Raw genomic sequence first — 22,945 nt, 5'->3', positions numbered from 1 at the left:
AAAAACAAATCCAAGTTCTGCTGCAACTACAGCGTACCGAAATGAGTATTTTGACTATTTATGACCCCACAATAAGTAAACAATTATTTTGCCTGGTCACCTTGCCGCACGCACAGCAGCAACTTACATGCATATGGGCAACCACGAGCACCGTTGCAATGACGACAGCAAATGCAATCTCGCGCCAACCATCAACTTGCCACTTGCCACTTGTAATTTGCAGCTTATCATTAATGACCTGATGTTGTTGTCGCTTTTGTTTTTATTGTTGCTGTATTTTTTTGTTGTTGTTACTGTTGTTGTAATTATTGTTGCTGTTGTTGTTTTTATTGTTGTTGTTTTTACTGTTGTCGATGTTGCTGTTACTGTTGCTGTTGTTACTTTTGGTGTTGTTGTTACTGCTGTTTTTGCTGTTGTTGTTGTTGATGCGCATTGCCGTGTCTGCTGCGGCCGATTCTCTTGTTGGCATTCTTTTTGGTTAATACGGCGTAAAATATTCCATTTGATATGACATTCAGCGTCCCCATGATGGAATGCAAGGTCATCGCTGTTGGAATTTTGTTTACAATTTTTTTCGCATGCTTGCAAGCCGAACTTAAAAACAATTTTGTTTGTCTTTTTGCTTATTTTCGCTATTTGTCTGCTTCATTTTTGGTTTGTATGCTTTTGGCATAATTTATACATACATACATACATACAGGCATACACGTGTGCTTATGCTTTGTTTTAGCCATCTTCAATGGCTCTAGCCCTGTCCGTGGCGCAGCGTTGCTTTTATGCTCAAGCGTGCAAATTTGCATTAACTTTGCGCCTACTTGGCAGCACTTACGGTCAAATATACTGTATATGTACAACGAAAATGAACCTTCAACTTCCTTATTTTCAGCATGACTTTTGAAAACAATAAGCAGGCGACTCTTCACGTTGCATTCGAAGCCATGCCTAATACGCCTAATGACTTTAACGTCGAATTTGTCAGGCGTGAAGCCAATTGTAACATTAGCGCTATTATTTTATAAATTTATGTCTCACATGTATTTATGATAAGTAGACATACATACTTACATACATATATATACTCATATACATACATATATATGCTTTAAATAAGCTCATATTTGTATCTGTTTATGCCCCACTGCGAAGTGTAGACAAATTAATGTTTCTCCGTGCTCATAAACATCTTTATTTTCCGTTTTCTCTGCGGGCGTTATATTATAATTAGTCATAATAATTTGTTTAACCATCAGACATTTATTTACCTGAAATACATATGCACAAATTTAGTTCACAGCCTCGAAAAGCAGCTTAGCAGCTGAACCTCTCCTTGGTTTGCTTCAAATTACCAGGTCAAATGTAATTTGCTATGCATTTAACAACAACAATTGTATACCTATATTGCTTTAGATTTATTTTTTGTATTCTATACGTGAGCAGAATACTCTTTAAGTGTATTTTGGGCAGTGATTCACTCGAACTAACAAGCCAGCAAATTTATATTCTACTAATTTTGACCTTACTGAGCAGCGACAGTTTCTTACACCGATCATTTTCGGTTCATAAAGTAGCCAGAATCTTATAATAGAATAGTTAGTGCCTTTAATTCTGTTTTCGAGAAACTAAAAGTCACGTTTTTGAGTCTTTTCAAGGGACTGTCTAAATAATAAGCTATCTGAACGTCTTGATTGCCTTGTGCTTTCACAACTGTTGGTCTGAGTATTTAGCGGAATTCATGAAAACCCTTTTACGACAGCTTCCAGATGGTTTTAATAAACTACATCTAGCTTCTCCGTCATCCACTTATGAGGATCCTCTAGCTCCCTATCCCTTTATATATCCCCTTAGATATCTAAATTAAATTACATTATACACTAGTTTCTTTATTCATGCGTCATTTACATAGCAGTATATTCCGGCTATGACGCCTATAAAGAAGAAGATATTGTCGCTCTCTCCTGAAAATATAGTTCTAATTTCAGTTAGTTTGGATAAACAGGAATTTTAAGAACGCTGCTTTCCTTTCTTTCCACTCGTTAAAACTCAATAACAGAGCTTTTTTGTATATATTATTTGTAATTCTACTCTTATAATCTTATAATCCAAGAAAATATCTTTTCTACCGATTTGCTAGATTTGCTTCTTGGAGTAATTCCTGGAAATAATAAAAATCCTTCCTTTAATGAACTTTTTTCCTTTTAACATTAAAACAGTTAACGCTTGCTTCTTTTTTAGCCTCTATCTTTAGCTGTTCCACGAAATCCTGTGTATTTCTTTCCTCAGTTCCACTTCTTTTTCACTTCCTCTCGAACCGCATACAAAGCTAACTCTTCTCGAGATCTCTTCCTCTGTTCGTTCTAAATCTATACCTTTATATAAGATAGGCCTATGAAATTAACCCCTGTTGTCATACCTTCTGCTAAATAAACAATCGAAAATCACTTTTGATTATTTTCAATATAAAGAGATCTTCATCGCAGTACCAGAGTATACCAAATAATTTATAACTTTCAATTAAAGTGAGTTACTTCAAAAACCCCCTAAAAAACTACCTCATTTATCATAAACTTAGTGACATTTCATGATTTTTCTTAAGTAATAAACCTAATATGCATTCAATTAGTATATAATATAGTGTGATATTATTCCACTATAGTGAATATATTACAATTTTTTAAATATTTAAAAATATTATAAATTACTCAAAAATAAAGTAAAATTTATTGCAACTAACAATTTCACATAAAGAGTGATCCATTTTGATGTTCACTATCTCTTTCAAATGTTGGCCACGACTACGTCTCAGATAGTCCATTCATTGAGTCCAATTTTCGATGGCTCGTGTGACACACGTGACTTTTTGCTTCAAGGAATCGGAATTGTCCGCATATACTTTAGACTTTACTCATCCCCACAGGAAAAAATCTAACGTTGTGATATAAGACGATCTTGGTAGCCAATCGGCCGGCCCAAAACGTGAAATTATCTGCTCACCGAAGTTTTCTCTCATTAAATCCATTAATTGCTGCGATGTGTGAGAAGTAGCGCCGTCTTGTTGAAACCAAATGTCGCCGAAATCACGAGCATCAATTTCAGGCATCAAATAGTCGGTTATCATGGCGCGATAACGGTCGTCATTGACGGTTACATTCTCATCGGCATCATTTCTGAAGAACTGATGACTTCAGTGGCCCACACCAAACCGTTGTTTTTTCTGGATAAAATGGCAGCTCTGGAATCTCTTCAGGTTGTTCTTTGTCCCATTGAGCCGGAAAAGAGCCTCATCTTCTTGGAACTTTTTAAAAGCCAATAGAGCGAAGCGATATCGCTTGGGTAGGTCGATCAGCTTCAGTTCTAGCACATTTTGTATGCTTTCAATTTAAGATCTCGACGTGAAATACGCCAAGTTGTTCCATACATCACTCCAATTTACATCGAGCGGCGCCGAATCGGCAATACTAAGCAAGAATTACATGGTAGATTGATACTGGCATGAGTCGTCTGTCGAGAAAAAGCTATTGAAAAAGTACCTCCACTGTGATCACCCGTTATAAAGCATTTTCCATCGCTTTGACAACCTTCAACATCTACTTTGAAATAATAAATTGTGCAGTTAAAATTCCGCTGATCATCAACACCAAAAAAATTGTAGCTAATAAGTGCATGGCAACACTTCAAATTGGCGCTAACAAACATGAATCATGTGAAACATATATTATAATACAATCTCATATATTAAACACTAGTTGAATAACAAAGAATATGCCAACTATGTGCCATTGGTATGTGTACGCAAATCCACGTATGTGCCGTTATGCTGCATACAAAATAGAAGACATTTTCAAATAAAATAAAATAAATAAAAACCAATTTGTTCTCACTGCATCTGAAATTCAATGCACGCATGCGCTGTAGACACACATACATGCATACACACATGCATGTAGAAATTTATGTATTTCACTTAACAAGCGCTGACCTTTTGCAGCAACATGCCAGCACTTCAAGCCAAGTATTCGAGCATAAAAATTTATGTATTAACGAGCGCCACAAAATTAAACAAACAATTCTTGAAGCAATCATTCTAACAGCCAAAGAAAATTAGTAGCTTCAATGCTGCGCGAAAATGAAAATAAATTACATTGATTAAATAAAAACTAACGAATTTGTAGCAATTACTGGAATTTAGCCTCCAGCGGCCAACAAAAACAAAAAAATACAATACACACTTAGTTAAACAAGTACACATGTGTGTTGGTATGCATGTACCTGTACTTCTGCTAAGCAACTACACTAAGCAAGTGCACATTAGTAAAACTTTGTAAATTCATATAAATTTGTTTGCAGAAGGTTACACCTTGGTTTGGCTAATTTTCATTAAATATTTCATGGTGGACGCGCCGCCAAGCGATTAGATCGCACAATTTGATAGCTCACTTGCTGTTTGAGTTACAAGCAGCTATGTATGTAGATAATTTCAAGTATCTATATGTACATACATATTTCTAATAAAACGTCATTGCTGTTAGTCCCAATTAATGTTGTGTGAAACTACTTTTTGTATGTGTGAATGTGCGTATGCTTCTGTGTTTGCGCATGCGCTCATCCACCCACTCCGCTCAATGGCGAATTTGCGCAATTTGGCCACTGACAAATTCGGTTTTAATTCATTGCCTAATCAAAGAACTAGCATGCGTCTAGATGGCGGCAAAAAGCGCTGACTGACACGACGCACTAGATTTGACTGACCTCCTTTTTTCGGCTGAAGGCCAACTGCCAATTTTTAAATAATAAATTTGTGAGTACACCTAACATACAATTACGGTATGTATGTATGCAATTATAAGCAAATAATAGCAGAAAATAAGTTTAGTAAGTTTCACTAGATTCTTATTAAATTATAGTGCGTATTTCCTTTGCAATAAATTTGCGGATTTTTTCTATTTTTACAATCTTTTTACTGGTGTTTTAATATTTATTTTCTATCTTATTTCCGTCGATTGATCACGCTTGATCGCTTGAGTTGAGACCTTGCACCAATTTTGGTAAATTTATTGAAGGAAAAATAATAATTTATTTGAAATTGCAAATTAATAAATTGATCATTGTAATTAAACAAAACAACTTTATTTATTAATCTTACAAGATTAAAAAGGAAATCATTAAAAATCATAAAAGCTTAAAAAAAGCTTTAAAAAAGCTTAAAAAAAGCTTTAAAAAAGCTTTAAAAAAAGTTTAACGAAAGCTCAGAAAAAGCTTAGCAAGTGGTAAAATGCTTATGTTAGAAAAATACTTACAGAAGGACGAAATATTAATAGTTTTGGCACTCTTTATAAGGCAGAAGTAGTTAGTTATGTGAAACAGCAACAAAATCTACATATGCCCCTGCGAATTACCTTTTCTAAGTTTCAAAAGCTACCACTTAAAATACTACACAAAGAACATCGCTAGAATAAATGGGCAGAATACAAAAAAAATCACGGTGACTGTATGCGTATCTTTACCGTTAATTTGGGAAAACTCATTATCTCTATACTCTACTCTCGTTCTCTAGCTGCCTGACTCTGGTAGTATCTCCCAACATATACTATATACCTTGGATATTTCTTTAACTATCTAAAAGGTGATCCATTTCGATGATCTCTCCTATTTTAAAGCAAGAACTCAGAAACTTCAAATTTAATAGGGAATGTTTATTATCATTTGAAACAAAATTCTTTGTCATTTATTTTTTGAAGATTATCTCTTTCAAATGGATAGACCATTGTGTCCAATTTTCGATGGTTCGCCCGAGCATTTCGACTGGTAACTGATGAATAACACGCGTGATATTTTGCTCCAAGGTCTGAATCGAAGAAGTTTGTCCACATAGACTTTAGACTTTACATATCCTTACAGGAAAAAGTCTAACAGTGTGATATCACACGATCTTGGTGGCCAATCGACCGGCCCAAAACATGAAATTATCTGCTCAAGGAAGTGTTCTCTCAAAAAATATATTGATTGATGCGATGTGTGGAAAGTAGCGTCGTATTGTTGAAACCAAATGTCGCCGAGATCACGAGTTTCATTTTCAGTCATCAAATAGTCGATTATCATGGCGCGATAACGGTCGTCATTCACACCAAATCATTGTTTTTTTCTAGATGAAATGGCAGCTATTGAATTCCCAACGTCCCAAAGGCGGCAATTTTTCTTGTTTACATACCCTTTTTCATGATGAAAAGCCAAATAATACTGAACAAAAATAATATGACTCGACTCACACGTAATCTGAAAAAAAAGTACCTCTACTTAGATCACCTGTTAGACTAACCTAGAAAATCATGTGTAAAACAAACTAGATAGGTCAAATAGAGCGAAATAGTTCCAGGCACTATCTCACCATATTCGACATATCCATTGGCGATTTGAATAAGTGGTGGATTCTCAAAAAAAAAAAAAAAAAAAAAAAAAAATCGAAAAATAATAATTTTCGAGCACTACTTGAGTCCACTTTTTTCAAAACATAAAATACGTTAGTTCAAAAAGAAGAGGTAGAAACAACAAGGGGTTTTGACGATTATTATCCACTAATACGAGTATAAATACTTTTCATTCTGTTTACTCTAAATGTTCCAGATGAAAGCTTTCTTGCTAGCTATTTTCCGGCTTAATTATAGTACTATACACCTACTCATTTGAAAAAAGTTTCCTTAAACGCAAATTTTTCCTTAATTATCTCATAAACTCATATATTTGCATATAAATTCCATTTTTTAATTGATTAAATCTTAAAAACTGTTAAGCTGCCTTGGGCGCTGTTAGTAGTACTCCTACCCAAAGTTGGCAAGCGTTGAAAAATTAATTGCATAATAAATAGTTAACCTTGCGGTTGGATCAGTTAACAAATTACGGTCTTAACCGCTGTTGACGATAGGCAGACACAACGGTGCTTGTTTACTGTTTGACGCATGGCAGGCGGACACCCCTCCTTTAGCGCTTCGGTGAGCAGCATGAAAAAGAAGTAATTGAAAGTGACTTAATATATATGCATTACATACATCTTAGTTATATATGTATATATGTGTGTATGTATGTTTGTACCTAACTATCATATAGTGGGCCAGTTGTCGTTGTTTGTCAGTTGCTGACAAGAAGTGCGTGACGCACAATTGAGGTTTGACAGTGTGGCAAGTTGTGAGAAATTTTTTTGTATCAATTGATATTATTTTAATTATGATTACTTTTTCGTTTAGTTACCAGATGTTTTATTTTGTTCATTTTACTGTATTAAATTTGTTAGTAACATTTTTTGATTAATTAATTTCTTCCATTACTTTCAATTGGAATTTAGTTTTATTGCTTTATGTTTTTTAAGAATAAAACATATTTCTAGATCATTTTTAATATTGCTTTGTCTCGGTAAAATATTTATATAAAAATGTTTCTTTATTTTAATTTTATTATTGCTTTTTTTATTAAATTAATTATTTGATTTCACTTAATTTTGATATTTGAATTTTTTTATTAATTTTTCTTATTAGTCGTATATTAACAAGCTTTTAATTTCACATAATTGTTATATTTGAAATTTTTACTCATTTCTCTTGTCAAGTCGCCTATTTAAAGGCTTAAAATTTCATATAATTGAAAACGTAGCCTACATTTGGGCGCATCACTATAGTTTTCATATTTGATATTTTTAGTAATTTCTCTCATCAAAACATCTATTTGCAGGCTTTATTTTTACATGTCAAATTGTATTTAATTAAAAAAGATGCCTACATTTAGGCGCATGAGTCAATTTAATATTTTATGTTATGATTTCAAATCTTAAGTATATTGCAACGACATACTTATACCTTTGAAAAATAATACCTTCCTATGAAAATCTCATTGGAAAGTACTCATTACCAGTACTAACTACTAATTAACTGAACCTATGGAAATACAGCAAAGTAGATTATTGTAAGCATTACGTTGTACTAAAGTAATGTTTTCAATTTTATTGTACAATATTTTTTTTTTAATATTTTGTAAACAGGTGGCAACTTTAAATGAAAAAATTATTTTTAAAAATATTTAGTTTCCTAACCGCATTTTATAATATGTTCATTTATTAGTTTTGCTTAAGTTAATTTTGAAACAGGTGGCAACTCACAAAATATTATAACATAAGAAATATTTTCAACTCTAAGCTTTACTTAAACTTCTTTGGAGACATTTTGAGATATTAGAATGCTAATGGCAAAAATCAAACTCATCATTTATATACATACATATCTATGAAATGATAATTCAAATATTCGAAAACGTTATTTTCTAAATCTTTTATATAAAAGTCATGTGTTTCATATTAAAAAACATTTCAAAATTTTTGTCAAGTATTTTTTAACATTTTTCTTCAATGTCATTATATCTTTCAAAATCCGCCTATTTGCTTTATAAATGCGCCAAAATGTAGGCAACGATTGCCTAATTTTTAACTATTTAAATAATTTTTAAGAATTAAAACATATTATAACAAATAAATTAATTTCTCAATTTTTGGGACAGGTTTTTGGTCAATATGCCGTAATTATGATCTTTCAAAATCCAAGCCTATTATTGTATAAATGTGCCAAAATGTAGGCAATAGTTGCTTAATATTTAAATATTAAAAAAAATTTCAATATTAAAACACATTATAAAAGAAATGAATGTCACAAGCTTTTGGAACAGGTTATTTTGTCAATGCGCCAGAATGTAGGCAACAGAACTGTTGAAAATTGTCTGTATGGTCATAATTTAACTTTTTGAAAGACGTTTAAGGTAGCTACTATAATTGAATAAACATTTATATTAAAAAAGTATCTTTCGTTAACAGTTTTGGCACTTAATAAAAAATATCACCACAAAATCTTCAAATTTATTGCACGTAAGGTAGTTATCATTAGCACAACTAAGATTTCTCCATAATAATTTATTTGAAAATATTTCATTTAATAACTGACCGCCTTTGACGCGACCCTGAGTCATGCATACATGTCTATATTTACTTCCACAGAAATCGAGTTCAGTTAGCTCAGCCTTGCCGCCAGCAAGCACATGCTAATTAGCTAATCTGCCAATACAGAACACGGGGGTGCAAGGCAAATGCTGAAGAGCATAACGAAATAACGTCGAATAAGCCTATATTGGCGGTCGCTGGGGATGCGCTCGAATGCACACCTATGCCATTTCGACTAAATAACACCAGACTTTTGCATGCATGGGTAGTAAATAAAATTAGAAAACAACAACAAACGTAAATATCAGTTACAACATTTTTATTATTACTTTGTAATAATTTTATTGCTTCTATCAATGTTATTTGTGTTAGCAATTTGCGCAATGCTAATATTCTTGCAACACAGCGTCACATGAGAGTGCACGCGCTTGCGCTACATGCAAAAGAAGCAACACAACCACCAACTCAATGACAAGCGAGGGGCGTGGTATGTATGACTTAAGTGGTGCTACTATACATTCATACATATATACAAAAGTGGATGGAAAAACCATAATTGCATAGAAGACCACATTTCCTCGGCAACAAACCATTCTGGCTGCATACTATATTTACACGTGTGTATTCTACAGCTAGCCGGTGCTGCCGCACGGATGTGGCATGACCAAATGCCAAAGCCATAAGAAGGCATGTCAAACCACTTTCATTGCTGACAGCAAACGTTGCCTCCGCCGCTGCTGACGTCGCTGCGTCGCAATTTGACGTGCCGCGCCGGTGCACGCGCTGTTTTTGTTGTTATTTTCGCATTAGATTTTCTTGACGCTCTTTTTTTGTATTTGAGGCAAACTTGCGCGGCCGGCCGGGCACGCGGCGGCCTAACGCTGGCCGCTGGCCACTTAGCGCACAGACCAGTCAAGAGTCGTAGACTAATTGTGGCATTTGCCTCTTGACTTACTTACATACTTGTGCTAACTATGGCGCGCGGTTACTTAAGTTTTCATACCAAAAACCGTTATTTACGCCACAATCCTGTTTGACTTAGAACGAGTTTAGTGCGAATGTCGCAATCGAATGCAGTTAACTTCTGTTACTATTTTTTTGTATCTGCTTTATTAGCGCTTTTGGTTTTGGGACTATAAGTGTGTGTGTTTGTATGTGTTTCAACGATTAACGGAATTTTCTCAAAGGTTCCAAAACGCTCATTCGTTCGCGCATAAATCGTGCATGGCGCAGGCGCAGCGCTGCTATTTACTTGTTACTTTTTAAGTGCATTTCCGAAATTCTCTGTTTTGCAATTTTCAATTTTTGTTGTTGTTGTTTGTTGTGGATGGCACGCTCTTGCCGCTACGGTCGACGCTTGCGCGCTTAAGATGATGCAAAAGCAAAAGCGAAAGTGAAACTTTGCTACGTTGTATGTCTCGAGGTTGTGTGTTGTGCAGAGTTTAAGCGTGTTTGAAAACGATTTTTCTTGAAAAAAAATTTAAAAACGATTTGGAATAAAAAAAACAGGTAACCTTTTGTTACTTAGTATTAAATATAATATTTAAAAACTTTTAATATTTTTTTTTTAATACTGATGTTTAATGTGAGACATTTTTAAGAGTTACCCAAAATCACCAGTTACCCAAAACCAATACTCACCAGACCAAAAAACCTAAGATTTGGTAATCATAACCCAACTTTGTTATTATCAAATTCTGGGAATTATATAACCACATCAATATCATCTTGCGTTTCTACTCGCTTGCTACGGCCAGCTTAAAATATATTAAACATCCCAGTATCTGTTAATCAGACGCCAACTTTGTTGTTATCAAATTTTATTAGCTTGCCAATATACACTTCTTATTTCAAATATTTTCAAGAGAGCCTTTTAAAACCCATAATCCTCTAATTATGATCTATGTCTAGTGTCTTGTGTTTAGTGTCTACGATGTGTCTGAAGAGCAATTGTTTTTCGCAGTAAACTGTTTATCTAGTGTACCTTTCCATCAAAATGATATACCATATATATAAAAAAAGACCTCTACTCTTTGCAGTATACGATTCTTCAAACCTGAAAACAGCGTTCCTTCTCAGTAGTCTAAATGAACAGTATTTTGTTTCCCTTTTCGACGATTTCTCATATTTTGAACGCTTCGAGTTCCTATAATTCTTATATATATTTTTCTTTATTCTTCTAAATGAAGCAGCATTTCGACTCATGACAAGTAATCTTACCGTTTTAGGTTAATCATATATGTAAGCGGTAAGCTCTGGCAGCTAGTGCTTCTTACTCTGTACATAAAGCAATAATTGTATTATTATTTTTCATTTAATAAATAAATAAATAAATAAAGTTAACCATACATATAAGACACTTTCTGAAAGCAATTGACCCATCCAACATCAATTTCTAACCTAAAACTCCTACACTGAGATAAAGTAGTTAGAAGGGAAGAGTGGCTGTCTGACGACGCACCTTAGTCAGTGATACAATATTCCATCGCTCTTTTGTCTCCTCTCTGGCCCACCCCACCCCAGTACGTAAAGCTTTATTTGTGCAACTTATGAAAAGGTATTCAGAAACCCTCAACCGTTAGTTGAGTTTTATTTTCTGCATAGAACCTTAAATTCGCATAGAAGATGTTTTACAATCTCGTCAGCTTCTACCTTCTTCTAAAATAGTCATTGTATGGTACACCTTATCAGCTGGCAAGTCTACCAATTATACTATGACCTGTTAACACTCCTACCAGAGTTCTTATCTCATTCCTTTTGAATTTTATTAGTCGGCATATTCCAATCATGCACCGTTTTCCTGCTTGTTGAGCAGCTCAGGGACTGACTGCACCGGGATTCAGCAAAATTTATCATATTTATGTCGATTATGTATCTAAAAGTCTAATTGTAGGATTTTGCCTGCTTTGGCTAGTTCATCTCTTTCCCAGTTACCGTGATATCCCAGGAAACCAATGCAGGTTTATCTTGAAAAGAGGGTCAACTCAGTGATCAAGGCATTCTTTACTATCTTTAACAAAACTTTAAGAGACTTCAGTGATCGTGGAAAAGTATGTTAGGTTCACTAAGAGATCGAGGCATTTTTTAACTAACTTTTACGAAATCCTAAGAAACTTCAGTGCTTTCAAAATGCTTGGATATCCGTATATATAAATATATTCCTTGTTGTCAGCACACACCTTGTCATAACAAAATGACTTTCTTTAATTTGTCTCCGTCTGGAAAGCACTGCAGTTATCTGGTAAGTTCAAATGTAGAACATTTTCTTTACAGACAAGGATTGCATGACACTTGGTTTCAAGCTCATTTTCTAAGCTATGTTTCACGAGTATAATAGTATTGGGGAAGTTGCAAATTATTTCCTAGTACTTAATAACCTGTTAACGTTGCTTATAAAGTCTACCAATCTCGTAATGCTCCGAGTATATGGTTCTCATATAGTCAACAACAATTTTAAGTTAGAAGTGAAGACTTTTAGAGGTAATTGAAATTCATGGGAGGTAAAGTAGTATTCTTTCTTTACTTGGCCCCTAAGAAACAATGGCTGAGAGTTTAGATGACTCGTTTGTGGGGAGTACTATCATTTGCTGATTCTTCAGGCATTTCAAAATATTGCTTTAAAAAAGATATGACTAGTGGGCCTGTGGAAACTAAAGCCAAACCTAGCATCACTATATCAGCAGCAATAGGTGCAGATTGATGGAAAAATTACTCAAAATTACCTTAATTGCAAAACAGCGTACGATCAAAAAAATCGAAATTTAGTTTTTAATTGCTTACGATTCACTACATCATATTATATATGTAATATCGTAAAATTTCAAGCTTCCACTCTTAGATATTATCAACATATAACCATTTTATAACCAAAAATCCAAATTTTCTTTCAATATGAGTGCTTACATTATATCGTTTTTCTTCGCCTGTAAATCTATGAAAAGTGATGTTACGTTATTTTGCATTTTAAGGGACGATATATTATAATACAACAACGATATGTAATTATTTTTAATTATTTTTCCCAAAGAATAATGACCAACCAGGGCATCCTTTGTGGCTATTACTTACATTAAATGCGCATGAAGACCACAGTGAAGGTGAAAATAAAATCAAAACCATATTTGTTGCAAACTTAATGAGCTCTCACTTGTGTTTTTGCTGGCGCTAAAACTTATTTTCTCTCAAAAAACTTATCAATCGCCAATGTTTTTTAGTCAATATTACAAATGGCCAACACCAAATGCCTGTCACTTTCTATTTTTATCCAGTGGGCAAACGAGGCAGTTTCAATGGCAATGGAGCAGACGGCTAAATGCAGCCAGAATGTCCATTTGACAGCCTCGAAGACACATGTGGTTTGGCCCACTTTTCATGTTGCCACACAGCTATTGCCACATGCGGTGTGAATTTAGTAGCCAACTCGATAGCGTGTGTTTTTGTAAGCAGATAAAAAAAATTGCAAGTGTGTGCGTGTGTGAATCGAAATTGAAAATAGTCAAGCGCACACACACAATTGTGAGCTACTAACTTGGCTAAAATAAATTTCCCTTTTCAACATTTTCACTTCATTTTACGTTTGTTTTTTTCTTGTTTTTCATTTATTTGTTGTTGTTTATTTTCCAGTGTTGGCAATGCGAATTCAATGCCATTGGCAGTCAACAGCAGTGGACGCGCGGACAAATTACTGCAAAATGGCCATAACCACCAACAGCTGAGCGGCAACAACGAAAGCGGCTATAATAATAATAATAATAACAGCAACAACAACAACAACAACAACAGTGCCAACTACAATAAATACAATAATAGCAACAACAGCAGCAGCAGTAAGACAGTGATGATGACCACCAATGCCATTAGCAACAAACACAGTAACAGCAACAACAATAATAGTAACAACCACAGCAACAGCAGTAATAGTCTTTGCAGTAACAAAAGTAACGCTACTGCGAACATAGCCAACACCAAGCCGATAAATAACAGCAATAGCAAAAGCAACAACAACAACAACACCACCACCAATAGCCATATAGCTACTAAAAACGGACTAAACTATGCGAACAGCAATGATGGTTACGCCAGTTTACTAGTCGCCAGCGACGTTACTAGCACAGCGCCTTTCAGAGTGGTAACGGCCGCGAAGACGCCAACAGCTGCAACAGCAAAGGCTAAGCCGACAACAGCCGTGCCAAAAGCAACCGCCACGGCACCGGGTGCAGCCGTGCGCGTCAAGAAACAGTCTACCAGTTCAACAATTACAACAACAACAACCTCGTCCAGTATAAGCGCTGCCGAACACAACGAAACGACCACGCCGGCGACGACTGCGACGGCAGCAGTGGCGACGTCGACACGGGGCAACGGCAACGGCAAAGTCAGCCAAACGTCAAAAAGTGGCGATACCAAGTCGGCACAGAGTGGTAGCGTCGAGCGTCGCGGACGCACCAGTTCACATCAGTCGCACTATTCGACGGACAAAAGCGGCTCGTCCGGTTACTACAGTTCGAACGTTTGCTCTACATATTCACTAGACGAGCATATCTACTGCGAACCGGTTATAGATATCCTAGACGTGAGTCGCACGAATACTGGTGCTAACGGGGGCGCTGGTAAGGCTAGTAAAAGTGCACGCTCCGAGTGTACGAATACAAAAGCCAACGTCAATAGTGGTGATAATAGCAAAAGTAATCAAACAACAACAGAAATGAGCAGTAAAGGTGGTGGCGCAACAAAACGTTGTTACGGACGACGCAACGCGACAGCGGTGGCAAGTCGCAATGGCGAAAGTGGTATTGCGGGTTGTAGTGAGCTGGACGGTGAGGATGATTGTGATGGCGATGCAGAGGATGAGTCTGCGGCGGCCGTGGTGGCGCGGCGTGGCAACAGCAAGGCTGGACGCAAGAACCAAGCAGTCGCAGAGACCGCCTTCGGCGCGGATAAAATACCCGCTAGCTTACAGTTCTTATTACAACGACAGACCTCCGATGAGTATGCCAACTCACAGCACTTCAGCGAGAATCTGCGCATACTTGAGACGAGCATAGAGAATCTCGATCGTCATTTAAAGAATTTTCCAAGTCTGAGTTCCCACGAACACATCGCTGCATTTGTACAGGCACATCATCATCACCATCATCATCATCTTGCGTACCTGCAAACGCCAACGTCCGTAGACACGGGCGAGAAGTTGGCTACGCGCGTGCCACCGCATGTGACGCAACATCAATTGCCCACCATTATGGAAGGTTACGATCCCGCCAATCAACCACGTCGTTCATGGCCCGATGACATGGTGGATGATTCGCTGCTCGACATTGACCTCGACTCATTTCTGCTAGTCAACGAACGTAAAGCCGGCGGTATTGGCAAGACGACACGTAAGTTGTCGCTGCATGCTGTTGGCGGCATCGATAATCCCACTTTTCTCACCGAGGAGCAGGAAGAGGAGAATAATTATAAGTGTGCGAAATACATCAATTCCTGCCCGGATGATGCGTATCATGTCGAAAGTGATATAGTTGCTGGTACTGGCACCGTCTCGGAGAAGTCCGTCTCGGTGGCCGACCACTATATGAAACGTTACGAGGATCAGCTGCACTTTCAGAGCACACGTGAACTGCTCGAAGATGTGCGCGATAAAATACGTTTACTCTCGCAGGCGAGCGGCAACACCAGCCGCAGTGGTAGCGCCAAAACGCATAGTCCTGAAATGTCATTGAGTGTGACCACACCCACCGAGCAATTGCCGCGCGAATTGGAGGGCATGATCAAGACGCTGAAAACCGAACTAGAAAACTATTTAGATCGCATGAATCAGCATAGTGAATTGGAGATACGTCAACTGTGTAGCGGTCTTGTGCGCAATCACAATATCGTCAAAATGACGAAGGCCTTCGAACGTCGTCGCTCAACGCACAGTCTCGGTACAATTGAATCGGATTACGGTTATGTCGGTGGTAACTACGAAGCAATTCGCGATGGCGTGCCATCAAGTATACGCGAACAAATCGTTTCCATACGCTGCGCGAGTGATCCGAATTTCAAAATGAAACGCAAATCGCTTACCGAAGTCTTTCCCGTCGCCGATTGTTATGCAGAGTCGGAAAAGTTGCAAACGCCCACGACTCAGATAGCACAACAGCAACTACGTCCTTCGTTACCACGTCGCGATCGTGTGGAGCAACGACAACGCGAGCTGGATCAAAACGTGATCACTTTACATGTGCCTACCACACAATTGCAGCGTAATTTGTCCTTCCAACAGCCGGTACTGAACAAATTAGATGCGAAGTCATTGCAAACTCCGCCGACCGACGCCGAAATCAGCGGTAAGGGTGGCAACGCGAATGGCGCCGGTGCTGCGAACGGTAACGGTAACGGTAGTGGCGCTGAATCCGGCGAATCGGGTGATAAGGACTCCATTCTGGAATGGCATCGAAAGAAGCCGAGTATTTGGGAAATGTACTACGGCACGAATCGCATGAATCAATCGTTGCTGGGCAAGCGCAACGGCATGGTCACAAACAACAACAATCAGGTTCCGATGTCCTATGTAAGTAATTGACTTTTTGTTCACTTAATAATTTTATATATCCTTTGAATTCGTAGTAAATTCGACACATGTTTTCATATATTTTAAATTGACAATTGTGGCAACCCTTGAAAATTTTTTATTATGGAAAGTAGCTTTTATCATGGAAATTACTTCGAAAAATTTTAAAAATTAAGTTTTTTTTTAATTAAGTACGTTGTCATGAGACTGATGGTAACCCTGTTCAAAAATATTTTTTTTTTATCTAAAATATGCTATAAGGCTGATTTTTCCTTATGTAACATTTAACAGATGTTTTGTTCTTAAAATAACTTAAAATGTTGAGTTATTTGGCAACCCTATTGCAGATAAAAGGTCAACTATGTTTATTTCCATGAAAAATCTTCATACCTTATTTTTTCATCATACTTTCCAGATGTTACTTCTTTCCGATAGTTATTCTCAAAAAAATGTTTTCTTAACTTTTTCCATGTTCTGAGATTAAAAGCTTAAAATCTTTGTCTTTTGATACCAGAGGGAGGTCAAAAATATGTCTTAGGTTATAGACGAAATGATATGCTTGTATGTACTTGTTACATAGATAGATGATATTATTTGAATGAATGCTGCCGAGTTGACAGTTCTTGACCGGAAAAAATCTGAGACCATTCCGGTTAAGTAAGCCCGAATATTAAGGGAACGCACAAAACCAGTCAAGAGCTGAATTTGAAAAAGGTTTTGTTGCGAGGTCCGACCGGTGCTGCTATCACGGTGAGCAGTAAGCTTATTTGATTCGCGACTTTTATGATGGCTGTGGTTTAAACATGAATCCGATAAGAGCTGGAACTTATCTCAGTTAAACGGGGAGTCGCACTGCAGCTGCTTGCTAGACCCAAAGCAAGACAAAGGTTTTATATAGGCATCGAACCCTTTCAGGGTGTAGAAGGTGTTCATTACAACTTAACAGTTCGTAATAAACAAGCTTTGCATTTTTTGGGACCATTATTCTAATCCGCTGGTATTCATGGTTCTGAGCACCGTTGGGTTAGGCTTCAACATAAAAATATGGTTCTGATTAATACTGTCTTACTTCAATCCGTTGCGACAGTTGACAAAAAGCTTTTGTAGCGTCTTTTTGAAAGTTGAATGGGTTGTGAAAATCTACTGCAATTGAGGTATTCAAAATATTTAGGCAATTTCGAAGACTATTCGAAATCAATCACAACCCAAACCCACCAAAAATCAAAAACCAGTCATCCTATCTTCCGGGAATGAATTAAAGTCTTCCGCTAAATCTTAACTTGCTTGTAGTATACGCTTTCCTTTGTGTACTGTGACTAAACATTTAGTTGACGGATGCACGCATTGAGTGATCGCCTCATTATTCAAATATTAATTAATGTAAATAACCAAGGCTTGTCAAAATCACTGTTATAATAACAAAATTAAAAATATTTGCACACCAAGAATGCAAAAACTTCCTGTACTCAAAATCGTTTTCGCCGAAAAACGCCACGGCATTTGTAAAATGACAGTGTGTTTACAACAAAATCGCCCAGTTGCAACATAATAATTTCATAATTAATGACATTGCGTATATTTCGCTACACACGCGCATTTATCACTTCGCACTCGCAGAGTGTTATTTGTGTAAGTACTTAATATAATATAATAGAAGCAATTAATTCTTATGAATTTGTCAGCTGAATAATGCTAAAGCGCCTGAGGGGCAAAAAATGCGACTGACGCGTGGATTTACTAATTGAATGCTGTAGTAAATTAACAACAATGCAACAAATTTATATACGATTATATATGTATAACATTAAGGTGCGGTGATGCTACTCATATGAATTTTGCAAAAAAAAAATGTTTTTATTAAACAATTTTTTTTTAATTTTTTTATTATTTAAAAATTTCAATAATTGAAAAAATTTAAAGAAAAAATATTTTTTATTTATTCTTACATTAAAAACCTTTTATTTTTAATATTTCTTATTTTTAAGTTTGAAAAAACTTTCTTATAATTTTGAGTAGAATTTTAAATTTCCAAAAAAAAACTTTTTAAAAAAAAAAAAAATGCTATTTTTTAAATTATTTTTATTATTTTTATTTTTTTATTTATTTTTTATTTTATTTATTTATTTTTTTTAAATTATTTATTTTTCATTTTTTAATAATTTTTTAAATATAAAAACTTTTTTCAAAAAAAAAACTTGAGAACCACAAATTTTAAAAATTGTTTTTAATTCATTTTATTTTTTGTTGTGTTTTCTCAATTTTTTTATTTTGTTTATTTTTTTATTTCAAAAAAAATTTAAAACAACTATCATTTTTTAATATTTTTTTTCCAAATGAAATTGAGAATATTTTTCAAAAATTATTTTTATTATTTTTTTGTTATGTTTTTAGATTTTTTTATTTCATTTATTTTTATTTATTTTTTTTAATATAAAAAAGCTTTTAAAAAAAAACATTAATTATTTTTCCTTTCTTAATCATTTTATAAATAAAAAAACAAAAAAAATAGAAAACCAAAATTTTTTAAAAATTATTTTCATCATTTTATTTTTTTGTTGTTTTTACAATTTTTTTTATTTTTTTTTTAATTTCAAAAAAATTTTAATTTTCAAAATAATTTAAAAAAAACTATTTTTCATTTTTCAATATTTTTCAAATTTCAAAAAAAAAAAGTTTATTTCAAAAAAAAATTAAAACAGATATTTTTCAAAATTTATTTTTTTCTAAATATTTTTGTGCATTTTTATACCACTTACATTTTAATACTTTATAAATCATAAAAAAACTTTAACAACTCAATTTAGTTGTCACATTCAAGCATTTGCAGCATGTCAATAGTCTCATAAGCCAAGTCAATTTGCATAGTTTTAGTTTATATGCAATTTATTATGCCAAATGACTCACTTGCATTGCTTTTGTTGTAGTTTTAAATTTTCCGTTTTTTTTTTATTTTTTTTGCATTCGACCCAAAGTCATACAAATAATTGTCAAATAGCAATATGTAATTACTTTAGGCATTTGTAATTTTTGTAATTGATATCTGAATTGGCAGGCCGCACTTACACACACACGTACACACGCGCATGTAGTAGATCATAAATACAGCAATTTGTTTGTTTGTATGTATAACTTCAATGTTTGTCGCTGTTTTCTGGAAAGGTAATGACTTCAATTATTTTAATTCGTTTACAGTTAGTTGTTCTTAACAAGCAAACGATCACACACACATACACATGCAGACTCATAAATACTTACAATTACTTGCTGTGCAGTTTGAATTGGTCGGTTATTGCAGTAATTAAAATTTGAGTTAGAAAATTGCATTGGGTCAGGGGCGCCTATTTTCAACTCCACCCTCTTACCCGCGCACACATACAAACATACAGTAGTGGTAGACAGAGGTATACACATACATATATTTCTGCGGCTGCTTGGCAACCGATAATACAGTCAAATTATTCAAAATAGTGAATAATAATAATAAAATAACAACAACTACAACAACAATAAATTCAGCGGTACAGCAAACCAACACTTACACTTTTACATATGCAATTCACTAATACACTCTTATATTTGCATTTGCCTACATCAACAACTGCATCGCGTGGGATTTCACCAAAAACCAAAATTACAACAAAAACTTAATAAAGAAAAGAAAAAATAAAAACCGTTAACTTTGGCTGCTACGAAATTTTAATACCCTTCATAGACGCTTTTCTTTTAGCATAAAAGGGTATAAAAAGATATGTCTTAATTTTTATCGGTCACTTTGTATGACAGCTATATGCTATAGTGTTCCGATCCAACACTTTCTGAAGAGATTGTGGTCCTGCCTCGGATAAAACCCGATGCCAGATTTCAGGAAGAATTCTTGTCAAACAAAAAAGTTTTTCATACTACAACTTGCTTTATATCGGTCAGTTTGTATGCCAGCTACAAGCTGTAGTGATCCAATCCGAACAATTTCTGCAGAGTTTGCATTTTTATCTCAGACAATAAAGTATACTAAATTTCGTGAAGATATCTTGTCAAATATAAAAGTTCTTCATACAAGGAAGTTATTTTGATCAATCACTTTATATGACAGTTTTATGGTGTAATAATCCGTGTAGACGGTTTCTACAAAAGAAACGCTTCTTAGAAAAAAAAGCACGTTTGAAAATGTCAGATCAATATCTCAAAATCTAAGAGACTTCAGGTATATATATTTATATAAGTATGTACATATTTTAAACAGTCTTCAAGGCAACCTTAATACACCTTGTTCAGGGCATAAACACATTCTAAACACTTAATTTTACCGTCTAAAAACCAAATATGTTGTGCTGTCTAAAAATATAGAAGTGCAAGCAAATTATTTTTGAAGCCTATTATGAAAATATTTTAATTACAAGCAACTACAAGCTAACGTACACGCTCGCACTCAAACTGGTACCCACACCAACCGATAATATTCACTTATCTATTGTAGGCACGTCATTCGCAAATTGCTTGTTTGTGCTTTGGAGGTAAACGATTTTCCGAAATTTGCCAAACTTGTTTAAAATGAGCGAACAATTTTGTTCATTAAAATATCAACAAACGTAAAAAATCTCAAAAATGAAAAATTAATGCAAAATAATGTTGAAAATCTTTGCGAATTCATTAAAGGCGCCAGCTTTTGTAGAGCAAGTTTTTGGTGGCGATTTTTGGCTTGTACTTGTATAGATTGTATTAGATTGGTTTTAGATATATTTTATGTGAGTTTTCAAAGACCAGACATCATTACTTATTAATACTCTGAGGTGCAGAAATTTCCTTCTGATCTTTTCCTATGGTTTTACTGCTCTGTCTTCTCTGTAAACTCTATTAAGCGGACCTTCGAACGAAAATATTCCTCTTCCTTTTAAAACCAAGAATATTCCCTTTAACACCTTAATGAACAGGTCGATATCTTAATCTCGTTGGAATAAATAAATAAATGAGGATTACACCGTGATTTAAGGTCTATTGTGCATTCTCCTAATTCACAACGCCTGATAAATTTCAATATACTGCTAGGTGCTATTGAGGCGATGTGATTCCTATTCGTCTTTTGATGCAGTGTGTGTTTGACTACCTGACCGATTACTAGGTGAAGAGGTGTGACTTCTTGCATGAGTTCAAGTGCTGCCGTCGGGCTTGTACGCATGTCACCCGACACGCAGTTGCAGGCGAGTCGTTGTAGCTTCGATAGTTGAAGTCCTACCGCGGTCTGCGATGCTTTCGATACCCATGTCAACGCTCCATTTGTGAGTTGTTAGTCGCACGATCATGGTGTACAACCATCTGACAATCCTTGGCTTGCAGCACCTGGATTTACCAGCTAGTCGATTGCACAGGATTAGTGCTTTAGCAGCTTTAATAATGGTCAGGTCAACATGCTGCTTCCACCGCAGAGTTGAATCCAGCCTGCGACCAAGGTATTTGACCATATTAATCATTTTAATCTCCCTGCCCCAAGGGTTAGGTTCCTGGGGTCGGACAGGGACCTACGTCTCGTAAACGGCACGCTGGTCGTCTTCGAGGGTTGATGTTCGAACGATCTCCTTTGAACGATATCGCAGAGAGTGTCCTCGAAATTTCCTCTAGCTATAATTAGAATAATACTTTCTGTCATCGAACAACAGATGGTGATAATGTCGATCCATTTTCCCTCTCTACACAACCTAACTAAAAGCTAGTTGCAATACCAGAACTATTTAGTCCTCTACATTCATTTAAATTATGGGCTGTTTTAGGTTCTAGCATATGTTTAACATATTATAGTGGATAGGATCATTGTTTTCTATGTGAAAACTACCATCTGACCTACTTTATATAGATACAACAAGTTATTCCAATATCGACTCGTAAAAACTACCCAAAAGCATATATGGAGGAAATTTTTAAAGCAATTAATATACCCAATAACGACCTGAGAAGCCTTAAATCGGGAACTCACAAAGTTTAGCTCGGATTCCATTTTACGGATTTACATCAAAATCTTATAAATATCAACAAATTTTTCATGAGAACGTAATATGAGGTTTTGGTGGATACACTATCACCTAAATTCAGTACAATTTGAGGTATTTTATACATAATATATGCATTTACTTATAAATAGGAATTTAACCAACACAAAATTAAATATTTTACACTGTATTCAACTTCAATTCTTTGACAGTGTAATAAATTCAAAACTGTTGGCATATTTTCAACTAAACTAACAACTTTATTGATGAGTCGAAATTTTGTCAGCTTAAGGCTAACAACCTTATTGGCGCCAACTTACTAATCACTAGAACTTTTAAAAACAAATAAATGCCCATAGCTGAAATATGATTTCACAAATACAATATATTTTTATATACATAAATGCCATGACAGCTTAGTTTAGTCATAAAAAATTGCTGGAAAAT

The 22,945-nt window shown here is 35.2% G+C and overlaps 1 protein-coding gene across 3 annotated transcripts in view; it reads left to right on the top strand.

The window, feature by feature from the left end:
- Positions 1-22,945, top strand: part of LOC126756797 (serine-rich adhesin for platelets) — a 207,783-nt gene that overhangs the window by 151,132 nt on the left and 33,706 nt on the right. For all 3 annotated transcript variants that reach the window (XM_050470186.1, XM_050470187.1, XM_050470185.1), the window contains one exon: positions 13,592-16,520. In XM_050470186.1, coding sequence (XP_050326143.1) covers positions 13,592-16,520 — 2,929 coding nt within the window. The remainder of the gene's footprint in view (positions 1-13,591; positions 16,521-22,945) is intronic.

The sequence above is a fragment of the Bactrocera neohumeralis genome, chromosome 4 (genome assembly GCF_024586455.1).
Source record: "Bactrocera neohumeralis isolate Rockhampton chromosome 4, APGP_CSIRO_Bneo_wtdbg2-racon-allhic-juicebox.fasta_v2, whole genome shotgun sequence".
NCBI classification, from domain to species: Eukaryota; Metazoa; Arthropoda; class Insecta; order Diptera; family Tephritidae; genus Bactrocera; species Bactrocera neohumeralis.
Note: the sequence above shows the minus strand (reverse complement) of the source record. Positions and strands in the feature narration are given on the sequence as shown.